At 43.4% G+C, this 23,138-nt stretch overlaps 1 protein-coding gene across 2 annotated transcripts; it reads right to left on the bottom strand.

The window, feature by feature from the left end:
• Positions 1 to 2,312: 2,312 nt before the first annotated feature.
• Positions 2,313 to 17,190, bottom strand: DNAJA2 (DnaJ heat shock protein family (Hsp40) member A2). 2 transcript variants are annotated; one of them, XM_064274125.1, is made up of 9 exons: positions 17,037 to 17,190; positions 15,634 to 15,693; positions 15,072 to 15,295; positions 12,139 to 12,219; positions 11,758 to 11,891; positions 10,494 to 10,690; positions 6,217 to 6,361; positions 5,922 to 6,049; positions 2,313 to 4,087 (listed from the first exon to the last, which is right to left on the bottom strand). In XM_064274125.1, exons 1-9 carry the CDS (start codon positions 17,112 to 17,114, stop codon positions 3,896 to 3,898), a joined length of 1,239 nt encoding a protein of 412 aa, XP_064130195.1. In that variant the 5' UTR covers positions 17,115 to 17,190; the 3' UTR covers positions 2,313 to 3,895. The 2 variants fall into 2 exon arrangements, with proteins under 2 accessions (XP_064130195.1, XP_010594433.1); XM_010596131.3 differs by lacking the exon at positions 17,037 to 17,190 and adding an exon at positions 16,019 to 16,539.
• Positions 17,191 to 23,138: the final 5,948 nt, after the last annotated feature.

The raw sequence follows: 23,138 nt of genomic DNA on the forward strand, positions 1-23,138 counted from the left end.
GACTTAAAATTAAAAACTTTTGTACTTCAAGTACACTATCCATAGAAGTGAAAAGACAACCCACAGAATGGGAGAAAGCATTTGCAAATCAAGTATCTGTACACCCACACAATTCAAGAGCCATAAAAAGAAATGAGTTACCAAGCCACAGAAAGACACAGACAAACCTTAAACACATATCGCTAAGTGAAAGCAGCAGCCCTGGTGGAACAGTGGTTAAGAGCGCAGGCTGCTAACCAAAAAGTCGGCAGTTCGAATCCAACTGTACCTTGGAAACCCTATAGGGCAAATCTACTCTGTCCTGTAGGGTCACTATGAGTCAGATTCAACTCAATGACATACAAGTGAAAGATGCCAGTCTGAAAAGGCTAGGTACAAGATGATTTCAATTATGTGAAATTCTGGAAAAAGCAAAAGTTAGAAGTGGTTGCCAGGGATTGGAGGGGACAGGGAGGAACTGAGTAGGTGAAAGAGGTTTTTTCAGGGGGTGAAATGTAAGACAGCCGGAGTCCATACTGAACAAATGAGGGAGAAGAGAAACATCATCTGTCCAGAATTTCAAGTAATTTATGTAGATACTCCATCCTCAAGGGGGCAGAACATAACGTCCTCACTCCACAAATATGGGCTGTGCATAGTAACTTCCTTCCAAAGCGTTCAGTAAGGAAAGGAGGAAAAGAGTAATTTTACAGCGCAGAAACCTGACAAATATGACCTCAGCCAGGTGATCAGGATAAATATCAATATCAGTAATAAATCATGTGGATAAGTAGCCTGACAACGTGATGGAAATGGCATTCTACATCCCTGGTCTTACTCCTTAGAACACGTTAACACCTCAAGTCTTGTAAGGAAAACATCAGACAAATCTCAACAGAGGGACATTCTACAAAATGCCCAGCCTATAAGCCTCACAACTGTCCAAGTCATCAAAACCCAGGGAAGTCCGAGAATGTTCCAGCCAAATCGAGCCTAGAAAGATACAATGATTAAATGTAATGTGGTATCCTGGATGGATGGGATCCTGGAACAGAATAATAATATTAGGTAAAAACTAAGAAAATCTGAATAAAGTATAGATTTACGTAAATAGAGTAAAAAAGTAAATAAACACACATGGGATTTATACCCAGAATATAAAGAACTCTCACAACTCAACAACAAAGACAACCCAGTTAAAAAATGGGCAAAGATTTGAACAGACTTTTCTCTAAAGATACACCAATGGTTAATAAGCACACGAAGACACTTAACATCTTTAGTCATTCAGGAAATGCAAATCAAAACCAGATTAATATACTACTTTAGGTCACAACCCCCAGGATGGCTATAATCACATGGATAGATAACAAGTAATGGTGAGCATGCGGAAAAACTGGAACCCTCACACACTGTGGTAAACCCCTTGCCATTGAGTAGATTCCAACTCACAGGGACCCTATAGGACAGAGAACTGCCCCCTAGGGTTTCCAAGGAACAGGTGGTAAATTCGAATTGCTGACCTTTTGGTTAGCAGCCCAAAACACCTAACCACTACGCCACCAGGGCCTCCCCATACACTGCAGTATGACTATAAAACGTTTTAGCACTTTGAACTTTGGCAGTTCTTCAGAAGGTTAAAGACAGAGTTACCATGACCCAGGAATTTCACTTCTAGGTATACACCCAAGAGTTGTAAACATATGGCCGCACAAGAACTTAACGTGAATGCCCATAGCAGCATTGCTAGTAATAACCTCACAAATGGAAAAACCAAAATGTCTATCAACTGATGAATGGGGTGAACAAGATGGGGTCTATCCATACAACGGAATATTATTTGTAAACAAAAATGAAGCAGGATACACGCTACACTTGAAAACATTATGCGACATGAACATCCAGCCACAAACACCTTCTCTAGATTCCGTTTATGTAAAACGTCTTGAACACGCAAATCCTTAGAAAGCACATCAGTGATTGCACAAGGGCTGGCTAGAGGGAACGGATGGTGACCACTAATGGCTCTGGCTTCTTCAGGGGCCACAAAAATGTTCTGATATCACAGCGGGGACAACTGCATGACTCACTGAAGACACTGAAAACCACTGGACTGTACACTCTTAAAAGGGCCCTTTTTTGGTATGTAAATTGTTTGTCAAAAAGCTGTTATAAAGCTGTGGGCTGGTGGTGATATGTGTATTCTGCAGACAGGTGCCCTACAAAGCAGAACAGACACAAACAACAGGTCTTAAGTTTTTCTTTTTCCCTCCAAATGGTTCTTCGCTGTAGTCAGGTGGAAGCAGCGAAATAAAGACTACACTGAACAACTATAATGTTTTATAAACCTTTATTGGAAAGGCTACAAACTTCGTATCGCCACTGCCTCTTGCCTTTACAGTGGTTGTGGGGAAGCAACCTTGGACACAAAACCGCTCCGCTGCTGCATCTTGCCCAGGCTGGCTGTGAAGTATGTTTGTACAATGGAGGTAGAGTGGCGGGGCAGTAATTCAAATTTCACAGGCCTCCGTTAGTGTCAGGATACCTTTTTTTTTTTTTTTTAAATTCAGGTTCCAACAGATGTAGAAATAAACTAGAAGTCCTATATTTAGGCTCGAGGATGGCACAATACAATTTAAAATTTTAGTTTTCCGTTTCCCCCATCTGCCCCTTTACAAATGTAGAATGTACAGCTGCCTTCTCTTTTTCCCTCAGGTAAGTGTGTTCTAAGAATATCTACTCTGGGAGTGAAAAGAAGGTCATAATCAGAAGGCGGAAAAGAAAGGGAACATTCTTTTCATAGTCATTTTACCTGATTTTTCTCATACCAGCCCAAGAGTCTTAACTTTTCTCAAATATTAGTAACAATCACTGCTTCCCCCAATTTCAAATATTCAACCTAATGGAGAGAGAGAATCTTTAACTTAACATTTAATGAACACAGAGCATTTTTAACAGGTTTGATGTAGACATGGTTCTACTGATTGGCTGTTACCTTATTTTTAGAAAGGGGGTGGTGGGGGGAGACACAGAGGCCTAGGTTAGCCTGGCCCCAAAGCTCAGGGTCATTCAGGAGTTACATAACTTAGCATCAACTGAAGCCAACAGAGCCTGTTTATACCAACGTATCAAACCTTCCTTTGTCTTTTAAAACTATAAAATGGGCAAGTGCCTGAGACATAAGCTGCAGGCCAATGGGTCTTTAAGGGCTGTTTAAAAACCAAGACTAAGGACATAGTCTCTGGTTTTGAAGGATACATCTGACAGTTCAAAAATCTGTTCTTCCTTCTAGAGATGTGACACAAAAAATAATTTACACCAACTGCTTTTTATTATCGAGTTCCAGAAACCTTTCACAAGATGGTTTAAAAAAAAAAAAAAAAAAACTTTACAACCACAGCTAACGTAATTTCTCCCCATTGTTCCCAGTCAGCTCCAAACCCACTGTGCAGAGCCCGTTTTCCATGCATCTAAATGGCAGATTCGGGCTATGAAATTCTTTATTCTATTTGTAGCAGCTTATGCAGTGCAGCCAAACACAAAGCTTCAGGACAAATTGTACACAAACTTTACAATGTGGGATTTGACTTCAAAATATGAAACATAAATTCTACACAAAACTGATAAAAATCAAGCACAGATATCAGGACTGAAACTTATAACCCAGGTGTGAAAGGGAGTCTTGTTTTCTTTCAAGTGCTTTATTCTGCTACAGAACAGTCGAAATGAAGATGTAAAGCTTTGTGGTTAGTTTAAATTATACACTCTGTAGATACTATACCAATTTTAAAAGTTACACATAGACCAACAGCTGTCCATCAGTTCATCTGGATTGATCAGATACTCCAGCTGAATCGCTGAAAACAAATCAGGCAAACGTGGAAAGAAAATCCACCTGTGCGTTCATCCGCAGCGTTTACTGATGGGCACACTGCACTCCAGGTCCATGGTGGCTGCTGCTTTCCTCATCAGAGCTATCGTTATAGGCTTCGCGCCTCTGGCCACCTCCCGAGCCCCGAGTGCTATCAAATTCCTGAAGCTCTACCTCCTCTGTGTCTCCAATTACATTAGGAACTTCTGGTCTGGATGGCAGAAGATCTTCTAGTTCCTTCATTGAAACAAACACAAATCAGATTAGCTGTAAGATATTTTCATCAGCTTCTCTCCTAACACAATCCAGGCATAAGCATCTCTGATAGTTAAAATAGGCAATGGACAAGTCTTTGCACTTCAATTCAGGTCACAAACTGGTGGCTCACCGTCCAGATCTGCAGGCATCTTTTGTGCAGCTCACCTACTGCTTAAAAACCAAACGAGCAAGTACGAGCAGTAATAGACAAAACCGATTAACTGGACTTCATCAAAATTACAAACTTTTCTGCATCAATGGATTTTATCAACAGAACGAAGAGACAATCTACAGATGTGGAGAAAATTTTTGGGACCCAAACATCTTTTAAGAGTTTAGTATCCAAAATATATAAAAAAACTCCTACAATTCAATAACAAAAAGACCAACAACCCAATTTAAAATTGGACAGAGGATTGAATAGACAGTTCATAAGAGAAGAAATATGAATGGCCGATAAACACAGGAAATGATGCTCGAAGTGATTAGCGAAATGCAAGTCAAACCACAACAAGGTATCATTTTTCACCCCCAGTATGATTATCAGAAAAACAAAAAATAACCAGTGTTGGTGAAGAAGTGGAGAAATTGGAACTCTTATCCATTGCTGGTGGGATTGTAAAATGGTGCAGCGGCTGTGGAAAACAGGGTGGTGGTTCCTCAAAAAGTTAAACAAAGAATTACCATAACCACTCCTAAGTATATACAAAAAAAACCTGAAAGTAAAGACTCAGATACCTGGATATCAATGTTCACTGTAGCATTACTTACAACAGCCAAAAGGGGAAAACACCCCAAGTGTCCATCAACAGATAAACGTACAAATAAAATGTGCTATATACACACAGGAAACCCTGGTGGCGCAGTGGTTAAGTGCTACGGCTGCTAACCAAAAGGCCAGCAGTTCTAATCCGGCACGTGCTCCTTGGAACTCTATGGGGCAGTTCTACTCTGTCCTATAGGGTCGCTATGAGTAGGCATTGACTCGACAGCAATGGGTTTTTTTTTTTTAATACACTCACAGTGGGCTATGACTCAACCATGAAGAGAAAAGAATTCCTGATACCTGCTACAACATGCACAGACCCTGCCAACATTGTTAAGTCTGACACAAAAGAAACAAGTACTGTATGAGCCCACTTATATGAGCCATGTAGAGTAGGGAAACGGCTAGACACTAAAGTTTATCAGTGATCACCAGGGGCAGGTGGCGGCAGGAAACCTGGGAGCACTGCTTAAGGGACACGGAGTTTCTGCTGCTGCTGATGGAAGATTCAGAAATGGGTCGTGGTGATGGCCGTACAACCCAGTGAATGGAGTTAATGTCACTCGATGTACACACAGAAACGGTTGAAATGACAAGTGTTCTGTTTAACACGTTTTACCACAGTTAAAATTAAAAACAAACAAACACAATGAATTAGCTGTCAACATTTAAACACTGAAGATTTCCAAAAACAAAACACATCCATCAAGCCTTCCTGGAGTCTGCACTGAACCACCAGCTGATGGTAGGCGGGCAGCTGCCTTCTTCAGGGGAGGGATCTGCTTCTAGGAGCTCAAGTCCTCCCACCACAACCTCACAACACCCAGTCCGCCTGACACCTTTCCTGTTATCTGCTTGCCCCCATAAGCACTCACACTCACAACCTCACCTTAATAATAACCAGGACAACTCATCAATCACTCAAATATTTAAAAAGTAACATTTTAAATTGTGTGATCTGATCTTGGCACCAAAAACAAATTCAAGGCGACAGAGAAACACAATTACTAAACAGTCATTTGTTGCTTAAATTTAGAGAACACTTACAGAAAGCTTGTCTGGGTTGATCCAGTTGTTTTCAGGGAACTGTACATCGAACTTTATGTAGAGATCACCCTTTTCAAAGGGATTACGATACTGTGGCATCCCTTCACCTCGAACTACACGAACACATCCTGTTATTTGAGTTAAATAAAGAAGGAGCTGTTGAGAATTTTACCCAACAATGAAGGTGTTCGGTAATATTCTTTTAAAAGTAACACACTGCAAAAAGCTGCCAATTTTAAAAGAACACATGGGAACCTGGATTACATGAAAGTAAGTTTTTAACATCAAGATTTACCTGGTTCAATTACTTTGCCAGGGGGATACTTCACCACAATCTGACGGGCATCAAGGTGCTTAAATGTGAACTGAAATCCACACAGAGCTTCAACAAGTCCTATTTTATAGGTCATGTGCAAATCATTCCCATCTCGCTGGAACACCTGTAGAGGATGAACACAAGGAACACATTTAAAAAAAAAATTACAGAGCCACAGCCTGTTAAGCTGTGTAGTCGGAATCAATTTCAAACCCTTAATTCTATCAGTCACTGAAAAAGCCAAACTGCCACCATCCCTAGCCCCCTAGGAACTTCTATCAGGAAGACACTGGAATTGGGAAAACAGGGACAGAGCTAGGAGTCCAAAAGCAGCACCAGGTAGTATGTTGTGATTACGGTCCACTTGCTGACCCTGCCTCTCGGCAAAAAGGTACACAAGGCCCAGTGGGCTTCTGGGGGAACAGGCTGACAGCGGAATGCTCCCCAGAAGGGATCCCAACATAGAAACGGGAGGGTCCAAGTTTAGCATAAAAAGCTTAGCCAGTAAAACACTCAACCAGTGAAGTCAAGGAGCTCAAGTCTAGGTTCACACAAGAAAAATCACAGAAGTTTTTTCTCATTTAAAATTCAAAACTTGCTTAGATGGATATAAATTATACACAGAAAACGCTAAAGTTAGCTTATTCAGTAATATGCAATAAGCCTGTGGACTAGATAATACAATTACTGAATAAGCACTGAGAATATCTGAGCTTTCAACGTGTAGAATACAAATTTCACACATGCCTAACTTGTAATTTTCACTTTTTAGAATTTACAAATTCCTGTTTTTTTTATACTTAAATTCTGAAATTTTAAATGAAAAAAAAAAAAAAATTAGCTGCAGTGAAAGGTCATCTGGATTTTACCAATAGCCACTCTGCTAAAGGACAATGCTGGCCAGTTCAGAGAAAAGAGGAAATCTGAACAGCATGCTCTTTTCCCAAGTTTATTCTTCTAAATTCACCCATTGAAGAAAGCTAAGCTGAGCCCAGGCTCTTGACCAGTGGTTCCCAGCATGTGGTCTTAGATGAGCAACCTTGGCAGCACCAGGAAACTTGTTAGGAATGTACCCTCTTGGGCCCCACCCCATACCCAGAGTATCAGGAACTCTGGAGGCCCATGCGGCCCAGCAACTTGCTGCTGTAACAAGGTCTCCAGAGGAGTATCCTGTGTGCTACAGTTCGAGAAGCACAGAATGTGTGTATCTATGCACATCTTAAGGGTTTCTAACAATGCATGGAAACATTAAATTCAATAAGGTTTCTTTCATGTGGGACTTAATGCTTATGTAATACTGCAAAATGCCATATAAATATTCAGTGTTTCCGAAATAGAACATCTTATACTATTAGAGCTCCAAGAAACATCTTTATCCATATATCCTTTGGTTAAAGCCTTATGACAAGTAGGGAGCAGGAAGGCATACCATGGTCTTGGATAGAAGGGCTCAATTTAAAGGGATTCCAATAAAAAACAGTATCAGAGTTTTGGTTTTTTGGGGGCGAGGGAGGGGACTGGGCGCTAGATAATTTGATACTAAAGTTCAAACAGAGAAGCAGCAAGCAAGAACAGTCAGGGGATTTTTGAAAACCAAGATTACTCACAGACTACCCGCCGCAGATAGTACGTCTAGAACATTTATAAACATTTGAAAAACTATGATTTCTGAAAATCAAGAATATAGAGAATGAAGGAGGAACTGGTATCACCAGCTACCGTGTTCTGTGCTGTACAAATGTCCTAGAACTATTTTCATTTTCTTCAGAAGACTCCGAACTTTTTCAGTGGTACAGATGAAACAAGATGCCTAAATCTCACCTTTGGCTCAAATTTACTGCACTGCTCCTAACAGAACACCAGGAAGGGACAACCTTTGACCTCTTGCCAGATGGACATGCATTCTCATCTAATGGAGCTGCCATTCCATTCTAATCTTCACCATCTTTGTTTTCTACTTTATGCAGCCAGTTACATCTGCTTTCTGTTGGATATTCCATGAAATTCCAGCTGCCAACAATTTAAGAGGCGACATGCTTCCAAATCCCTGACCACCCCCCCCCCACCCCGCCCCAGCTTATTCATTACTGCATCTGATTTGACAATATCCTTCTGAGGGAGGAATACGTTTCTAAGAAGCAAGTTAAAGGCCAGGGAGGCTGCAGTTAGTAAATGCAGTCAGAACCAATGTTCCAAATCCAGTGCTCTCTACTCTGAAAATTCCAAGTACATCGCGATATTAAAAGCTAAACTTAGGAGTAAGAATAGACTTTACTGTCAGTCTGACATGCCCAAAACCCAAAACGTCATCTCTGTTCTCCTCCAAATAAGCGTAACTTCTTAATTTCCTCGCTACTAAACATCGTTCAACAACTGTCTACCCCACCCCCTAGACTGCTCAAATGATTCTGACTGACAGTACCCACGTGCGGTTTGTACCGTCTTACAGTTTAACTATACCCCAAAGCAGACTGTAAATTCTTCAATCCCTTGGCTGTCTCTCTTTCTGCCCCTCAAAACGTCTTGTGGTGTGGTGCGCAGCAGGCAAGACTGAACAAATGAATTAACCAAATGCCAGGAAACAGGGAATCTTGTTTAAAAAAAAGTTACAATTATTTCAAACTACAAGACTTTTAATGCAGAATTCTAGAAACTACCCTTTTATTTTTTTAGCAGTTTAGGAGACTCTTGCCATTTGTAGATTCAGCAATATGCACGAAGAGCCAAGATACAGTGATTTACAGCTTTGCTAGGTGTTAGATCTGACTAGTATACCTTGAAAGGCTAGGCCAGGGTAGGTATTCAGAACCTAGTGAGGAAATCCAATCAAACACCAGAATCCACATCTTAATACGGCCTTGGAATTCTTGAAGTGATTTTAAAATTTATTTAGAAATGGTCATCAAACAGGAGAAAATTTTAGTGTAAACTGAAAAGATATTTTGGGAGCAACTCAAATAAATTAGGTACAAAGCCAGAACCCTGTCAGGTGTCTCTGTATTAAAAAAATGTGGGTGATTACTGAATGGGTGTTTCAGAATAGCTCCAGATACATTCCTCCTGAACAGAGGTCTACAGCACACTGGGAAATACCAGCACAAAGGTGTAACCAAAACAACACACCCTGGACCACACTGTTGGACACCTGGTGACGGAGTGGTTAAGAGCTATGGCTGCTAACCAAAAATAGGTCAGCAGTTCGAATCCACAAGGCACTCCTTGGAAATCATATGGGGCAGTCCTACTCTGTCCTACAGGGTCACTATGAGTCAAAATCAAATCGACAGCAATGCGTTTTTTTGGGGGGTGGGGGGTAGACCACTTTGTTAGAAAATTCATTTTGCCTTATATGTAGCAAATACAATACACAGAAATTTAAAAAAAAAAAAAAATTTTTTTTAACTGCAGAATCTTTTCTTTCGAGGCAAGCTCACCTGGATACCCAGTGTGTAAAACAAATGAAGAGGGCAGCCCAGGAGGGCCCAGGGGACTGAAGCCTGCACACTCACCGCACATCAGAGGGGCCCTGGGTGTGAAATAAGCTGTCTTACCCTATCTGATTTAACCCCCTTGTTATGGATAAGACCGTGTCCACCCAAAAGTCACGCTGAAGCTCTAACCCCTGGTACCTATGTGCATGACCTCGTTTGGAAACAGGATCTCTGAAGATGTTATCAGTTAACCGGAGGTCATTTCAGAGTAGGGCGTGTTCATAACCCATCTGAATGGTGTCGTTATAAAACAGAAGAGACCCAGAGAGACAGACAAAGAAAGGACAGCCATATGAAGACCCATCTACAGGCCGAGGAATGCATGGGCTACTAGAAGGTGGAAAAGACTAGAAAGAACTCCCCTGGAGGCTCTGAAGGAAGCAGGGCCCTGATGACATGCTGATTTGGACTTCTAACCTCAGAACTCTGAGACAATAAATTTGTTTTTATAAGCCGCCCCCTGTTGTGGTATTCTCTATCAGCAAAACTAGGAAAGGAATACAGCCCTTATTTTGAAGTAAAAGACCAGAGACAACAAGGTTACTTAAGGTTACAACAATTCGCTTGTAAACGACGGAGCCAGGACTAAAACCCACTCCCTCTACAGCGCCTGTGACTGCACCTGCTTTCTTGGTCCACTGCACAAGTCAGCTATGAACCCAGCCGTGGGCCCTCAACAACACGATCGTATGTTCCAAGTTGCTCCAGGGAACCCAAGGAAATCTAAGACAGACCCATTTCCGAATAATAAAAAAAAGAAATTACCTCATGTTCCTTCTCCTGTAGCAAAAGAACAATATCTCCCGGTTCCACTCCGGGGGCCTGGTCTGCTTCACCAGTGAACGTAATCTTCTGTCCATGTTTCATGCCTTTGTCTACGTGGACTTCAAGAATCTTGACTTCTTTAATCACTTTTTTCCCTTCACATTTTTTACAGCGGTCCTTTTCGTTAATTACCTCTCCTGGGAAGAGAGGTCATTCAAACTTCCAGCAAGAGTGCACTACTGTACCCTTAAGTAAGATCACTCTTGATAATGCCCTTACTCATTAAACGAATTTCCTGAACTTCTCTATTATCCACCTAAATGTTTTATTTGAAGTACCATGAACAAAATGAGTAACAAAAACTTACTTATAAATTGTAGGTTACTGAAGGACCCAGCTACCCTACCATATTTCACAGTGTACTGTATCTATTATATCCTAAATGACACCTTCTTACTCCTGATGCTACTTCATGAATTAAAACAAAGCCTAAGGATTAGAGAAACAAAATAGATGGTCAGGGGCTGGCGCTTCTATAAATGCTTCAGCATTTTTTCCCCCTAGTTTCAAGTAAGTTTAACAATGGACAGAGATAATCGAAATAAAAATTTAAATATCCTTTATGGCTATCATGGTTAAATTACATAGCTAACACTGATTTTATCTGTATCAAAAACTAAACTCTGATAAGGTGTTTATGGATCATACTATGAATCTTCCTTTAATTTACGTATCGTATCGTTAAGAATCTCCACAGTCAATTAGAGATGGCTGTATTCTAGCTGGCTGTCGCAGGTTTAAGACAGCACAGCTTTTTTTCTACGTGTTCTCCTGAAACATTTAATTAGTGCTATAATAAAATTAAAATGAAGAGTTTCAGTCCCAATATCCACCCTCAAAAACTACTAAAGCTGATAGTAAAATCCTCCACTCATCCAAATGTTAACTCAACAATTTTTGCTGTCTCCCTCTTTACTCAAATATAACTTTTTAAGATACAAAAGGGGCACCTTGTCTATCTTTCTGCAATTAAAAAAAGCTAAGCACTCAATGTGCAAATTTACTATTTATCTGTGTTCACTGGGCCTGTGCTTAGTGGAATAATTATTTCCACACTTCTTTCATTTTCAGAACTCTTTGTATCTTGTCTGTAATAGACCAACATAAACACACTTTTAAAAAGGTAAACTTTAAGCCTCTCCCCTTTCTGCGTTTCCAGTCCACGCCGACATCCGCACGGAGGAGGGCTGGTGCGCACGCATACCTTCTCCATTGCAATCGGAGCACACAGACTGCATCTGCTGCACCATCCCTGGAGCCAGCTGTCTGATCATGATGCGCACACCTCGACCCCGACAGGCGCTACACTTCTGAACAGCTCCAGACTTTCCGCCTTGACTGAAGCAAGGAAAATTAGACGTGAGATTTCTGTACAGAGACCGTTATAGTTAAGCCATGACAAACAGGAACCGTGCTTTCCACGTTCATCTTCAACTCTTAATAGTTAAGATTTAAATTAACTTTTGGAGGTACAGAAAACGTTCTGCGCTGGGTAAATCATGAACAACTTCTACTGGTACAGGCTTTCACCGTGCCAGTGAGGGAACAGGAAAAACTTATTTCAAACACCAGAACACACACTTACCCATTGCAGGCACTACAGAGTACATTCTTGCTAAGTTGTAGCTTGGTTGTCTTGCCATTATACAAATCTTCTAAAGATACTCTGGGGGAAAAAACAATCAGGTTCAATCAAATTTTGCCAAGTTCTCTTGAACACAAGATAAAATGACAGATGATATGACCAATTTTACCATAACCTTTTAAAACAAAGAATTTGAAAACACCTCACATTAAATCAGCTCAACTGACAGGTTTTCTTTTAAAGCAGTGGCTCAATTTGGGTAAGAGTTTATGATTGTGGGTGGCATATATGGAGCTCAAAGCCAGATGCCAGGGCATCAGGCCAACAACTTGCTGTGCTGCATTTTCTGACAAGCTGATGACAGCACAAACTCAAACATCACAACCTTGTTCTGGCCTCAGGCAGAAGCCTTTGACCTAAGTAATGCCTAATCACAACCCTCTGAAAGGTTTAACTATCCCCATTTTATGTGATAACTCAGAGAGGTTAAGTAACTTGCCTAAGATCACATAGGCAGTCTGGATCCAGGCTCCATGCTCTTTTCACAAGGCTCCTCCCTCTCCAAGGACAAATTAGAAGGGTACAAAGTTGTATTATAGCTTAAAGAAGGTATTTAGACCATATCGTATGTCTCAAAAAAACAGCCTTATCTAGACTGGGCAAGAAAGGAGGGAAAGAACAGGTTTTCAACAGAAAGCCAACAATGTTTAGAGGTTCTGAAGAACCCACTGGAAACCCTGGTGGCATAGTGGTTAAGTGCTACAGCTGCCAACCAATGGGTTGGCAATTCGAATCCGCCAGGCAATCCTTGGAAACTCTACGGGGCAGTTGTACTCTGTCCTATAGGGTCGCTATGAGTCGGAATCGACTCAACGGCACCGGGTTTGGGAAGAATCCACTGAATCTTAAGGTAAACTGCAGGTTTGACCGATTTTTATCAAATTTGCCAAAAGCTCTATGACTCAAAAAAAGTCAAGTAAAAGGCCTACTGAAAATAAATATACAACTGGTAAAATCTAAAAGTCACCTTTATCTATACATAGCACATCTGAATTACAAGGCCATTCCTTTTCAAACTAACTTCAAAGAATCTCTATGTCCATCAAAAGCCTCAAAAATACTACCCACTTAGAATCTGGCAGCAATGCGTTTAATAATTCCGGTTTTCCCTTCTCATTGGTATTTTTAAGTCTCCTTTAGTAGTATGGGAAGCCCTGGTGGCGTAGTGATTAAGTGCTACAGCTGCTAACCAAAAGGTCGGCAGTTCAAATCCACCAGCCCCTCCTTGGAAACTCTATCAGGCAGTTCTACTCTGTCCTGTAGGGTCGCTATGCGTCGGAATCGACTCGTTGGCAGCGGGGTTTTTTGGATTTAGTAGTGTGATCCGTTTGATTACTACTTTAAAATCCCAGGAGTTAGAAGAATAGAAAAAAATATTTACTTTACAAAGCATCTGTACTAACTTGAGATATTCAAACGTTCTCGAAATTGTTATACATTCTAGGCAGTGTAAGAATCACACACGTATGGACAAAGCATGACTAGCATACTTCCAAATACGGTATATCTATGGCTTAGCCTTCGACGAAAGCACTTAGTTGCAAGTATCTTTTGTATTCCTCATAAGAACTTTCAGCCCCATCATTTAAAGGAGACAAATAGGTAAGTCAGCTTTTTTCTACAGATTAAACCACCACCCAAGTGGCCAGAAAAATCCTCATTTTAATGAGCATGACCAAGAAAGGGACAATGCAGGTGAGGATCTGGCAAAGCTGACCCCCTCCACTGCCAGTGGGGCCCAACCTGGCGCAATCCCACTACAAGGCAATTTAGTAACATTTACCAGCTTCACAACACTGATGCCAGCCCAGAAATCCAAGCCAAGGACAAAGCTGCAGATAAAGGTACTCACAGCAGCACTAGTTATTAAAGCAGAAACTAGCAACATCCTATCTCAAAGGTGAACAATTAGCTAAATCGGGGAATAGATTATAAAGCCATCCCAAATACATACGTGAAATGTTTGTAATAACTAGGAATACCTACATAACGTTAAAGCAACAAGAAACACGACATTCACAGGAGAGAAAAAAAAGAATTTAAAAGCACATGAAGAACCATAAGGTGTGACAAGCACTCTCTCAATCCTACTGGCTTTCTAGACCTTTCGTTTATCAAACAAAAACATGAAAGAACCTACACTGCTTGAGTATTACTCTTGGAATGTTATCTAAAAGATTTCTAAGAGTAAAATTCCTTTAAAATCCAAACAGTTTTAAGGATGAGCCTCAAACAAGGAACCAGGGTAGGCACGACTTCTTCTAATTGACTCAAATGTACCGATTAGGTAATATGAAATCTTTTCAATAAGCACTTCAACTTCGACATCTGGCATTTTCTAGTAACACCATTATCGGTTCATCAAAAATACCAAGAGGATAAAACGTCTCAGGAATTTTGCAGTCAAACAGTGATTATCATTTTGTACGGAGCTTGTGGGTTTGCAGTCTAAAATCAAGGTCGGACACCATTTATACACTGGCAGGTTAACGCTGAGCTGGAAGCCGGCAAGCTCCATGGAAACCAGTTTAGGAGAGCTCGCTCTGAGAGTCAAGTAATGAGTGACTGCAACATGTAAACAAACTAGCCAGCCACTCGCTTTGCCAGTTTTTAACTAAAAAGCAATGTGAAGATTTACCTGTTTCAAAGAAAATAACATTTGCTCTTAGAATTTTAAGTCATATAATAACAAGCAGCCTCAGAAACATAACAAAACCATCTTTCTACTCAGTAAAAAAAGAACAACTATCCTTTAAAATCTGTACCAAATATACGGTTTACCAAATTCAATTTAGTCACCAAACGAGACATTACGACACACCGAAGACTGAAGAAAAAAAGTACTCGACATTAAAGAAAGAGCAGACACTCACTTAAGGGGATGCATCATGTCTTCCCCTCGTCTCCTGCCGTTGCGACTCCTGCTCTGGTTGCCCATGAAGCCAAACAACCCCCCGCCAAAGATGTGCGAGAAAATGTCATCCATGCCGCCACCTCCTCCGCTGCCTTCCCGGAGCCCCTGCTCTCCGTATCTGTCATACAGCTCACGCTTCTCGGGATTGGAGAGGACTTCATATGCAAAACTTATTTCTTTGAACTATAAAGAAAAAATGAAAATGAAAACAAATGGATTTTCAAACACAAGATGCGGGGAAAGGTTACAGGAAACCAGCAGTCAACTCCCCAAAGTAATATTTCATTCTGTTCAAGGCTACAAGCTACCTTTGGTTTAATTCTGGTCCTATTTACCACCTGCTCCTGCTCAGCATTAACAGGCCCTTTATAAAACCAGAATACTCTGGACATAAAAATCTGGCTCCATGGGTATGGATGGACTTTTTCTACAACATTCCTTTATATATTTATTAGTTTTTTCATGGACAGCAATTTAAAACTAAAAACGCAGAAAAAAAAATCCCAACTCTCTTAACTTACTTTGTCTCCAGCATTTGGATTCTTATCGGGATGATATTCCTTGGCTAGTTTTCTGTATGCCTTCAAGAAAGGATAAAAAAAGTTACATACAACAGCCAGTTGAAAAGCTGGGATTTACTAACTTAATATCCACTTTTCTGGGAAGCAATTTTTCCATTATCAAAAGTTTCCCAAACTCGTAACCTTCTAATGAATCTTCTACTCACTGAAATTACTGCTCGCCATTTTCCACCTCAATATTGTTTGGTCACTAAGGTAATTTTACAAAAAAACTGACAGCTACCCTTGAAAAGAGGTTATACTGGAGTAAAAGTCAGACACAAACAATGAAACGATGCCACAGAGCAAAACAGAGTGCTGAAACATTATTTCGTATTTTCATTACTGTCAAATATCTTTGATGGCCAGTCGCCAAACCAAGCAGACCCCCATCAGTCCGAGAAGTGACCATGAAGCCCTGCAGACGGTCCAGCACTATCAGCGCACATCACGAGGAGACTGGCTCCGGCCTCCCCCGTAACGTCAGGAACATCCCGCAGCGGCTCGGGCCCGGGTCGCACAGGCGGTGTCCGCGAGGCTGCGCACCCTGCCCGGGCAGAGCCTGGGATCCCCGCACTTGAGCCTCAGACACACGAATTATGTAACGCAGACGGGCATTTCCGGGAAGGTAACAGGAAGTCCACTCTGCTCCCAACTGCTCCACCGCCGCTGCCGGGGCAGGAGCCTCGCTGTCCTCAGTTTACCAACGCGGACGCTCTCAGCCCCCCGAGGGTGCGGTGGGCCTTAATTAAACGCCTCCAGGGCTTCGGCACCGCAGGGAGACCCGTTTGGCAGCGCCGCACGGGGCCGTAAGAGGGCCTCCCCGGGATTTCCAGGCAGCGCACTCAGACGGCTGGCAGGGACGCACGGCGTCTCCCAGTAGCCGGCTCGCACCACCGCGATGACCCGTCCACAGGGCAAAGCAGACCCACGCTCCTCGGGCCAGAGAGCAGGGGCCGGGCGGAGCGCCTGCCGCCCGGGGAGCACCCCCGACCCTCCCCGGGCCCGGCCCGGCGTCCGGGGCAGGAGCCGCAGGCCGCCTCGGTCCAACCTGTTCTACCAGGGTGGCGACCTCGGCGCGGGGAGCGGCCGGCCGGCGGCCCCTGGGAGGAGGAAGGAAGAGTGTTCGGCGTGTTTGCGCAGGGCAGGCTCTCTGTGGTGCATCCGCCGGCCGGCGGGCGGGGCGCCGGCCCAAGGTCAGCTAAGGCTCGAGCGCGGGCCGCGGCGAGGCGGGTCCCGGCGCCCGGCCCCAGCCCAGGACCCCGGCGGCCGGCGCCGGCTCGTGGGCGGCCCCCAGCGCGGCCCGGACGCCCCGCCGCGCAGGCCCCGCGCCCCACACTCCCGGCCGGCCCGCTCCCCGCTACCTTCTTCAGTTCGTTCTCGCTGGCGCCGGGCGGGACGCCCAGGATGTCGTACAGCTTCGTGTCGGCCACGTTCGCCATGGCGGGGGGCCGGGCAGCACGCAGGAAGGAACGCGGCGGAGCGGGCGGAGCGGAGCCGGGCCCACAGGCGGCGGCAGCGCAGGCCGAGCGAGACAGCGAGGGAGCGGGGCGGGGCTGAACTTTGACCCGACGCACAGCGCGCCGTGACGTCTCCGCGCGGGCCCCGCCCCAGCCCGGGCCGCGGCCGTTGGGTGCGGAGGCGGAGTCGCGGGGTGCGCGCGTGTCCGCGCGGTGCGCGCGTGTCCGCGCGGTGCGCGCGTGTCCGCGCGGTGCGCGCGTGTCCGCGCGGTGCGGGCCTTCCGGCGGGCTTGTTGGGAAGAACTCGGGCCGGCGCTTTCCAGGAATTGGGCCCACCTTGAGAGTCGTGTGCCGAGGCCGTCGCGCGGGTGACGCCACTCTGGGCGCCGGGGGCGAAGACACCGCCCCTCGATGAACCTCGAGTCCGGCGGGAGCAGATTCGGGCCGGCGCCCGCGGTGGCTCGTCGGCCCCGGAGACCGTCCTCTACCGGCCGGACGCCGGCGGACCCTCGGAGTCAGGGACCCTCGGGACTTAGATGAAGAGCAGCGTGTGTGTCTGCGTGTGTCTGTGTGTGTCTGTGTGTGATGGGGATTTTCAGACATCCACGGAGAGATTAGTGTTACTGACCCCCATGTACCCATCTTCCGGCTTCAGGGATTGCCTGTATTTTACCAGTTTTGTTCCATCTATTCCCCACTCCGGTAATCCCCAAGCCCCAGTGTTTTAAGGGAAGCCGTTTACTGGTCAATACGGTAAGCCTATTAACAGAGGACTTTTAAAGGCATAATCACATTTAATGAAACTAACAAGTCCTTAATCCAATCCCCAGCCCGTGTTCAGATGTTCCCAGTTGCCTCATGACACAAATGGTTTCTGGTATCCAGATTCAAATCAGGCTCCAGGCGTTGCATCTGGATCTTGTGTTGAAGTCTCTCCATGGCTTTAAAATCAGTCAACACCAGGGGGTCCAGATGCCGTAAGGCTGGCGGGGCACAGTCACTTCGTGATTGATCCCCGCTGGTTTATATTCATTTGTTTAGTTTAGCTCAGAAAACATTTACTTGGCTCCGACCATTCCTGGGCCGAAGCCTGAGCTGGAGGAGGAGAATGATACAAAAGAACACGCCATGGTGCCTGCCTTCAGCAGCTTATGGAGACAGAACGTAAGATGCACTGCTCCCTTGGAGCCTGAACTGGTAGCAAAGACTCCATACGCGTCTCACTCAGGGTAATCTTTCTTCCCCCAGACCTGCCTGTGGAGGGCCTTGAGTACCCTGCCAGGGAGTTTGAAATTTATCTTGAAAACCCTGGTGAGTCATTGATGAGAAGTCATGCTGTTCCTTCCACCAAAATCTCCCTTTTCTGAAATGCCACTTATGTGTGATCTCTATTCCACCACCTGGGGAGGACTGCTGTCTCCTTTGAGTTCCCTCTACCCTTGATTTGTGCCTTTTGTGGACAGGTATGATACATGACTTGTACTTCGTATGTTGAGTCTGAACTCCATTCATAGGCTGTAGGTTCCTTATGGGAAATTCATTCTGTGCTGCACAAGGTCTGGCTTTGAATGCAGTAAACCAAAACCTGTTGCGGTTGAGTGGATTCTGACTCATGACAACCCTACAGGATAGAGTGGAACTGGCCCATAGGGTTACCAATGATTCAAACTGCCGACCTTTTGGTTAGCAGCCGAATACTTAATTGGGTGCAGTGAAGGCCTCTGTAAATCAGTGTGTGCATGCCACAACCATGTCAAGGCTGACCTTTGTCTTCCCTCACACAGTGCTATGACGTACCATTTCCCCCCTTCTCACATTTCCAGATGTCCGTAAGAGGCAGTATGAAGTCGCATGGAGTAGATTATCTCGGTTAGCAGCCTGGTTCTGCTGTTTGTTACCCATTTGACTTTGGGCAAGTTACTTAACTTTTTGAGCCTTAGTTTCCTCTTGTGTAAAATGGAGTTTAACAATGGTATTTGTACCACTGGCTTGTGAGGATTAAAGGAGTTAATGCATATAGAGTACTTAGAGCAGTATTAGCTGTGGTTTTTTGCCCATTTGGCTACATCTGTATTCATTATATTTATTCATTTAAAGTCCTGGCTTCCATCATGGGATTCCCTGACTTCCTCCATTATCTGGAATTGCCCTCAGTCACATTTCATGATCTTACCTCCCTATATCTCTCTGCTTGGTGCTTAGGATTCTTTTCTTCCTCCCTTAGTTCCTGCTCCACAGGAGAATATGGGCTGAAGACTGTCTTTACTGTAACCCAAATAGCTTATTATAATGTTTTTATCTTATTTTCTTTCTGCTGTGAAGAGTTTAAAAGAGCTAGATTTTTATGTTCGTTTCAGTTTTACTCAGTATTTTTTGCAAGGGGAAAACAACCCTCACTTGGTTCAATTTTCGCTGCTGCTAAAAAAAAAATACCAAAAAAACCCAAACCTATTGCTGTGGAGTCGATTCTGACTCATAGCAACCCTATAGGTCAGAGTAGAACTGCCTTTTAGGGTTTCCAAGGCTGTAAATCTTTACAGAAGCTGACTGCCACATCTTTTTCTCCGTGGAGCGGCTAGTGGGTTCCACCCGCCCACCTCTCAGTTACCAACCAAGCACTTAACCACAGCACCACCAGGGCTCCTTTAGTGAAGAGTAACTGGGTAAATTCCCTCCCCAGCTCTTTTAAACCAGTCACCACCATTCATGTCTTTAAATTTTGTTTGCTCGCTTTATAGGTTAACCAGCTACTTCAGTACAGCTCTGTGTTTCAGCTGTCGTCATACACTGAGTCAGACCTCTGTGGGCTTTGGGCACTGTAACACTTCAGCCACCAACTCAGTTTCTGAGATAGCTCATTTATGTTAGCTCCAAATTTAGCTAATACCAGGAAGGGAACAAGATCTTTATCTCCTTTCAAGTCTCCATGGCACTGTAAAATGCTGAGTCACGGTGCATCTGAGGCTGCTCCCACGAGGCAAATGATTTAAAGTTGGGGCTGGAGATTCAGACTGCTTGCCAATTAGAGATTAGTGCTTATTAGAGATTCTGTCTTGGAAGAAGTTGTTCAATCGCTTTCTTTGTTTGACTTGGTGTGCTTCCGTGAGCACCTATGCGGGTGGGGGTGGGGAGGAGGTGGCCAGGGAGGTGCAGTGGGTATATGAACTACACTGTTTTTGAAGACCAGCCATGCTCTTCACAGCTAATTGAGCATAGAAACCTGGAAGCCATTACTTGAGAGAACCCTGTGTATGTAACTCAGTTCAGGGAGTTTTGCTTTCTGCCTTTCATCTCACTAGTTTTGAAAGTACAGAGCAGGTGGTGAAAGTTAAAATATTTTTCAGGCTATACCAAAGCAAAACCCACTGCTGTAGAGTGGATTCCGACTCATAGCAACCCTGTAGGACAGAGCAGAACCACCCCATAGGATTTCCAAGGCTGTAATCTTTATGGAAGCAGACTGCCACGTCACTCCCACAGAGCTGCTGGTGGATTCGAACTGCTGACCTTTCAGTTAGCAGCCAAGCACTTAACCACTGTGCCACCAGGGCTCCTTATATTAGAGATGCTTATTAGAGATTCTGTCTTGGAAGAAGTACAACCAGAATGCTTCTTAGAAGCAAGGATGGCGAGACTACATCTCACATACTTTGGACATGTTACGAGAAGGACATCACGCTTGGTAAAGTAGAAGGTCAGCGAAAAAGAGGAAGACCCTCAACGAGATGGATTGACATGGTGGCTGCAGCAGTGGGCACAAGCATAAATTGTGAGGATGGCACAGGACCAGGCAGTATTTCGTTCTGTTGTGTGTAGGGTCGCTATGAGCTGGAATCAACTCGATGGCACTTGACAACATTAGACATTCAAGGAGAGGTGTTGAGGAAGGTACTGAGCTTATAAGAATGGCGTTCAGGAGGATGGGGGAGGTTCAGACTGAAGGTATAAATTTGGGTCCCCCTCAACCTTTTGATAGTATAGAGAGATGAGACTTGGTGAGTTCACCTAGGATAGGTCACTCTGGCTGCACTTTAGAGTCCCTGGAGGAGCTTTTTAAAATGCCAGTGACTGGTCCTCTTCTCTTAGAGGTCCTGACTGAATCGATCTAAGGTAGGGCTGAAAAAAAAACCCAAACCCATGGCCCTCAGCCGATTCCAACTCATAATGACCCTGTACTACAGAGTAGAACTGCTGCGTAGGGTTTCCAACGAGTGGCTGGTGGATTCGAACCACCAACCTTTTTGTTATCAGCCAAGCTCTTAACCACTGTGCCACCAGGTATCTGAGGTAAGGCTAGGGCATAGTAAACTTTTTAATGTAATATTTTATTGTATTTTCGGTGGAAGTGTACATAGCAAAACAGTTCCCATTCAACAATTTCCGCACATACTGTTCAGTGATATTGGCTACACTCTTCACGTCGTATCAACAGTCTATTTCCATTCTAGTTGTTCTTTCCCATTGAGCTAGTCTCACAGCCCCCCAGGCTTCTCATCTATGCTTTAGAGTATTGACCATTTGGTTTCATATAGGTTGTTTTTTAAAAGAGCACAGTATTAAAGGTGATATTTACTGCATTATGAACTAACCTTCTGTATAGCTAAAAGGTGACTTGAAAGGATAGTTTTCGGTTCAAGACTTGAAGAATATCTACGGGAAATAGTCTCAGGGATTCTTTGTCTCAGTGGGTTGGTCCACAAAGTCTGGATTTTTTTTAAATTTGAAGTTCTGTCCCACATTTTCCTCCCTTTCCATCAGGATCCATCTATTGTGATCCTGATCAGAACATCGAGTAGTGGTAGCCAGGTACCATCTAGTTCTTCTGGTCTCAGGGTATGGATGAGCCCATGGTTCATGTAAACAGTCCTGTAGATTTGTTTCTTCTCTGAGTCTTGAGTTTCCCTCTTTCTCTTTTACTCCAGATGAGTAGAGACCAATAGTTGTATCTTAGGTGGCTGCGCATAAGCTTTTAAGACCCTAGACTGTACTCACTGGACTAGGATGTAGAACATAAACTTAATGAACTGTATTATGCCAGTTGACTGAGTTCTGTCATGAGACTATGACCTTAAGACTTCAAGAAAACTAATCCCATGAGATGACTGGTTATCTCTAAGAAGTATTAGTTTCTGTGACCCATATTTGTTTTATTATAGATATTATATATATATGTATAAACACACATACATGTATTTTGGTGATTGCTGCAAAGTTGTATGTTTACCTAACTATCCTTTTTTCCCATAGTTTCATCATCTCAACTTGAATTCTTAGACCAAGTCTATAAGTCCAGACATCTTGCTTATAAAGGAAATTAAGATTTTAAAGATTATTTTTCATTAGTACATTTAGGTAATTTAAAAGTCTGAACTAGACCTAGCAATTCCACTCTTGGGTATATATCCAAAATAATTGAAAACAGGTATTCAAACAGGTACTTGTATGGGAATGTGTATAGCAGCACATTTTGAATAAAATAGCTAAAAGGTGGAAACAACCCAAATGTCTATTAATGGAAGAATAGATAAACAAAATGTGGTATACTCATACAAAGGAATGTTATTCAGGCATAAAAAGGAATAAAGTACCAATACATACTATCATGTGGATGAACCTCAAAAATATTATGCTAAGTGAAAGAAGCCAAACACAAAAGGTCACATATTACATGATTTCATGTATGTAAAATATCCAGAATAGGTAAATGCATAAAAGCAAAAAGCGGATCAGTGATAGCCAGGGGCTGCAGGGAGGATGGTGTGGAGACTGACAGCTTAGTGGGTAAGGGGCTTCCCTTTGGCATGATGAAAATGTGTTTGGACTAGATAGGGGGGTGGCTGTATAACACTGTGAATTACTAAATGCCACTGAACTGTACACTTTCAAATGGTTAATTTTATGTTATATAAACTTTACCTCAAAAAAAAAATTCAATGCCTTAGATGAGTATCGGTCAGGTGCTGGATTAAAAAAATAGTTAAATTCTGTAAAAATTATAGGAAAAGA

Source organism: Loxodonta africana, chromosome 21 (assembly GCF_030014295.1).
Source record: "Loxodonta africana isolate mLoxAfr1 chromosome 21, mLoxAfr1.hap2, whole genome shotgun sequence".
NCBI lineage: Eukaryota > Metazoa > Chordata > Mammalia > Proboscidea > Elephantidae > Loxodonta > Loxodonta africana.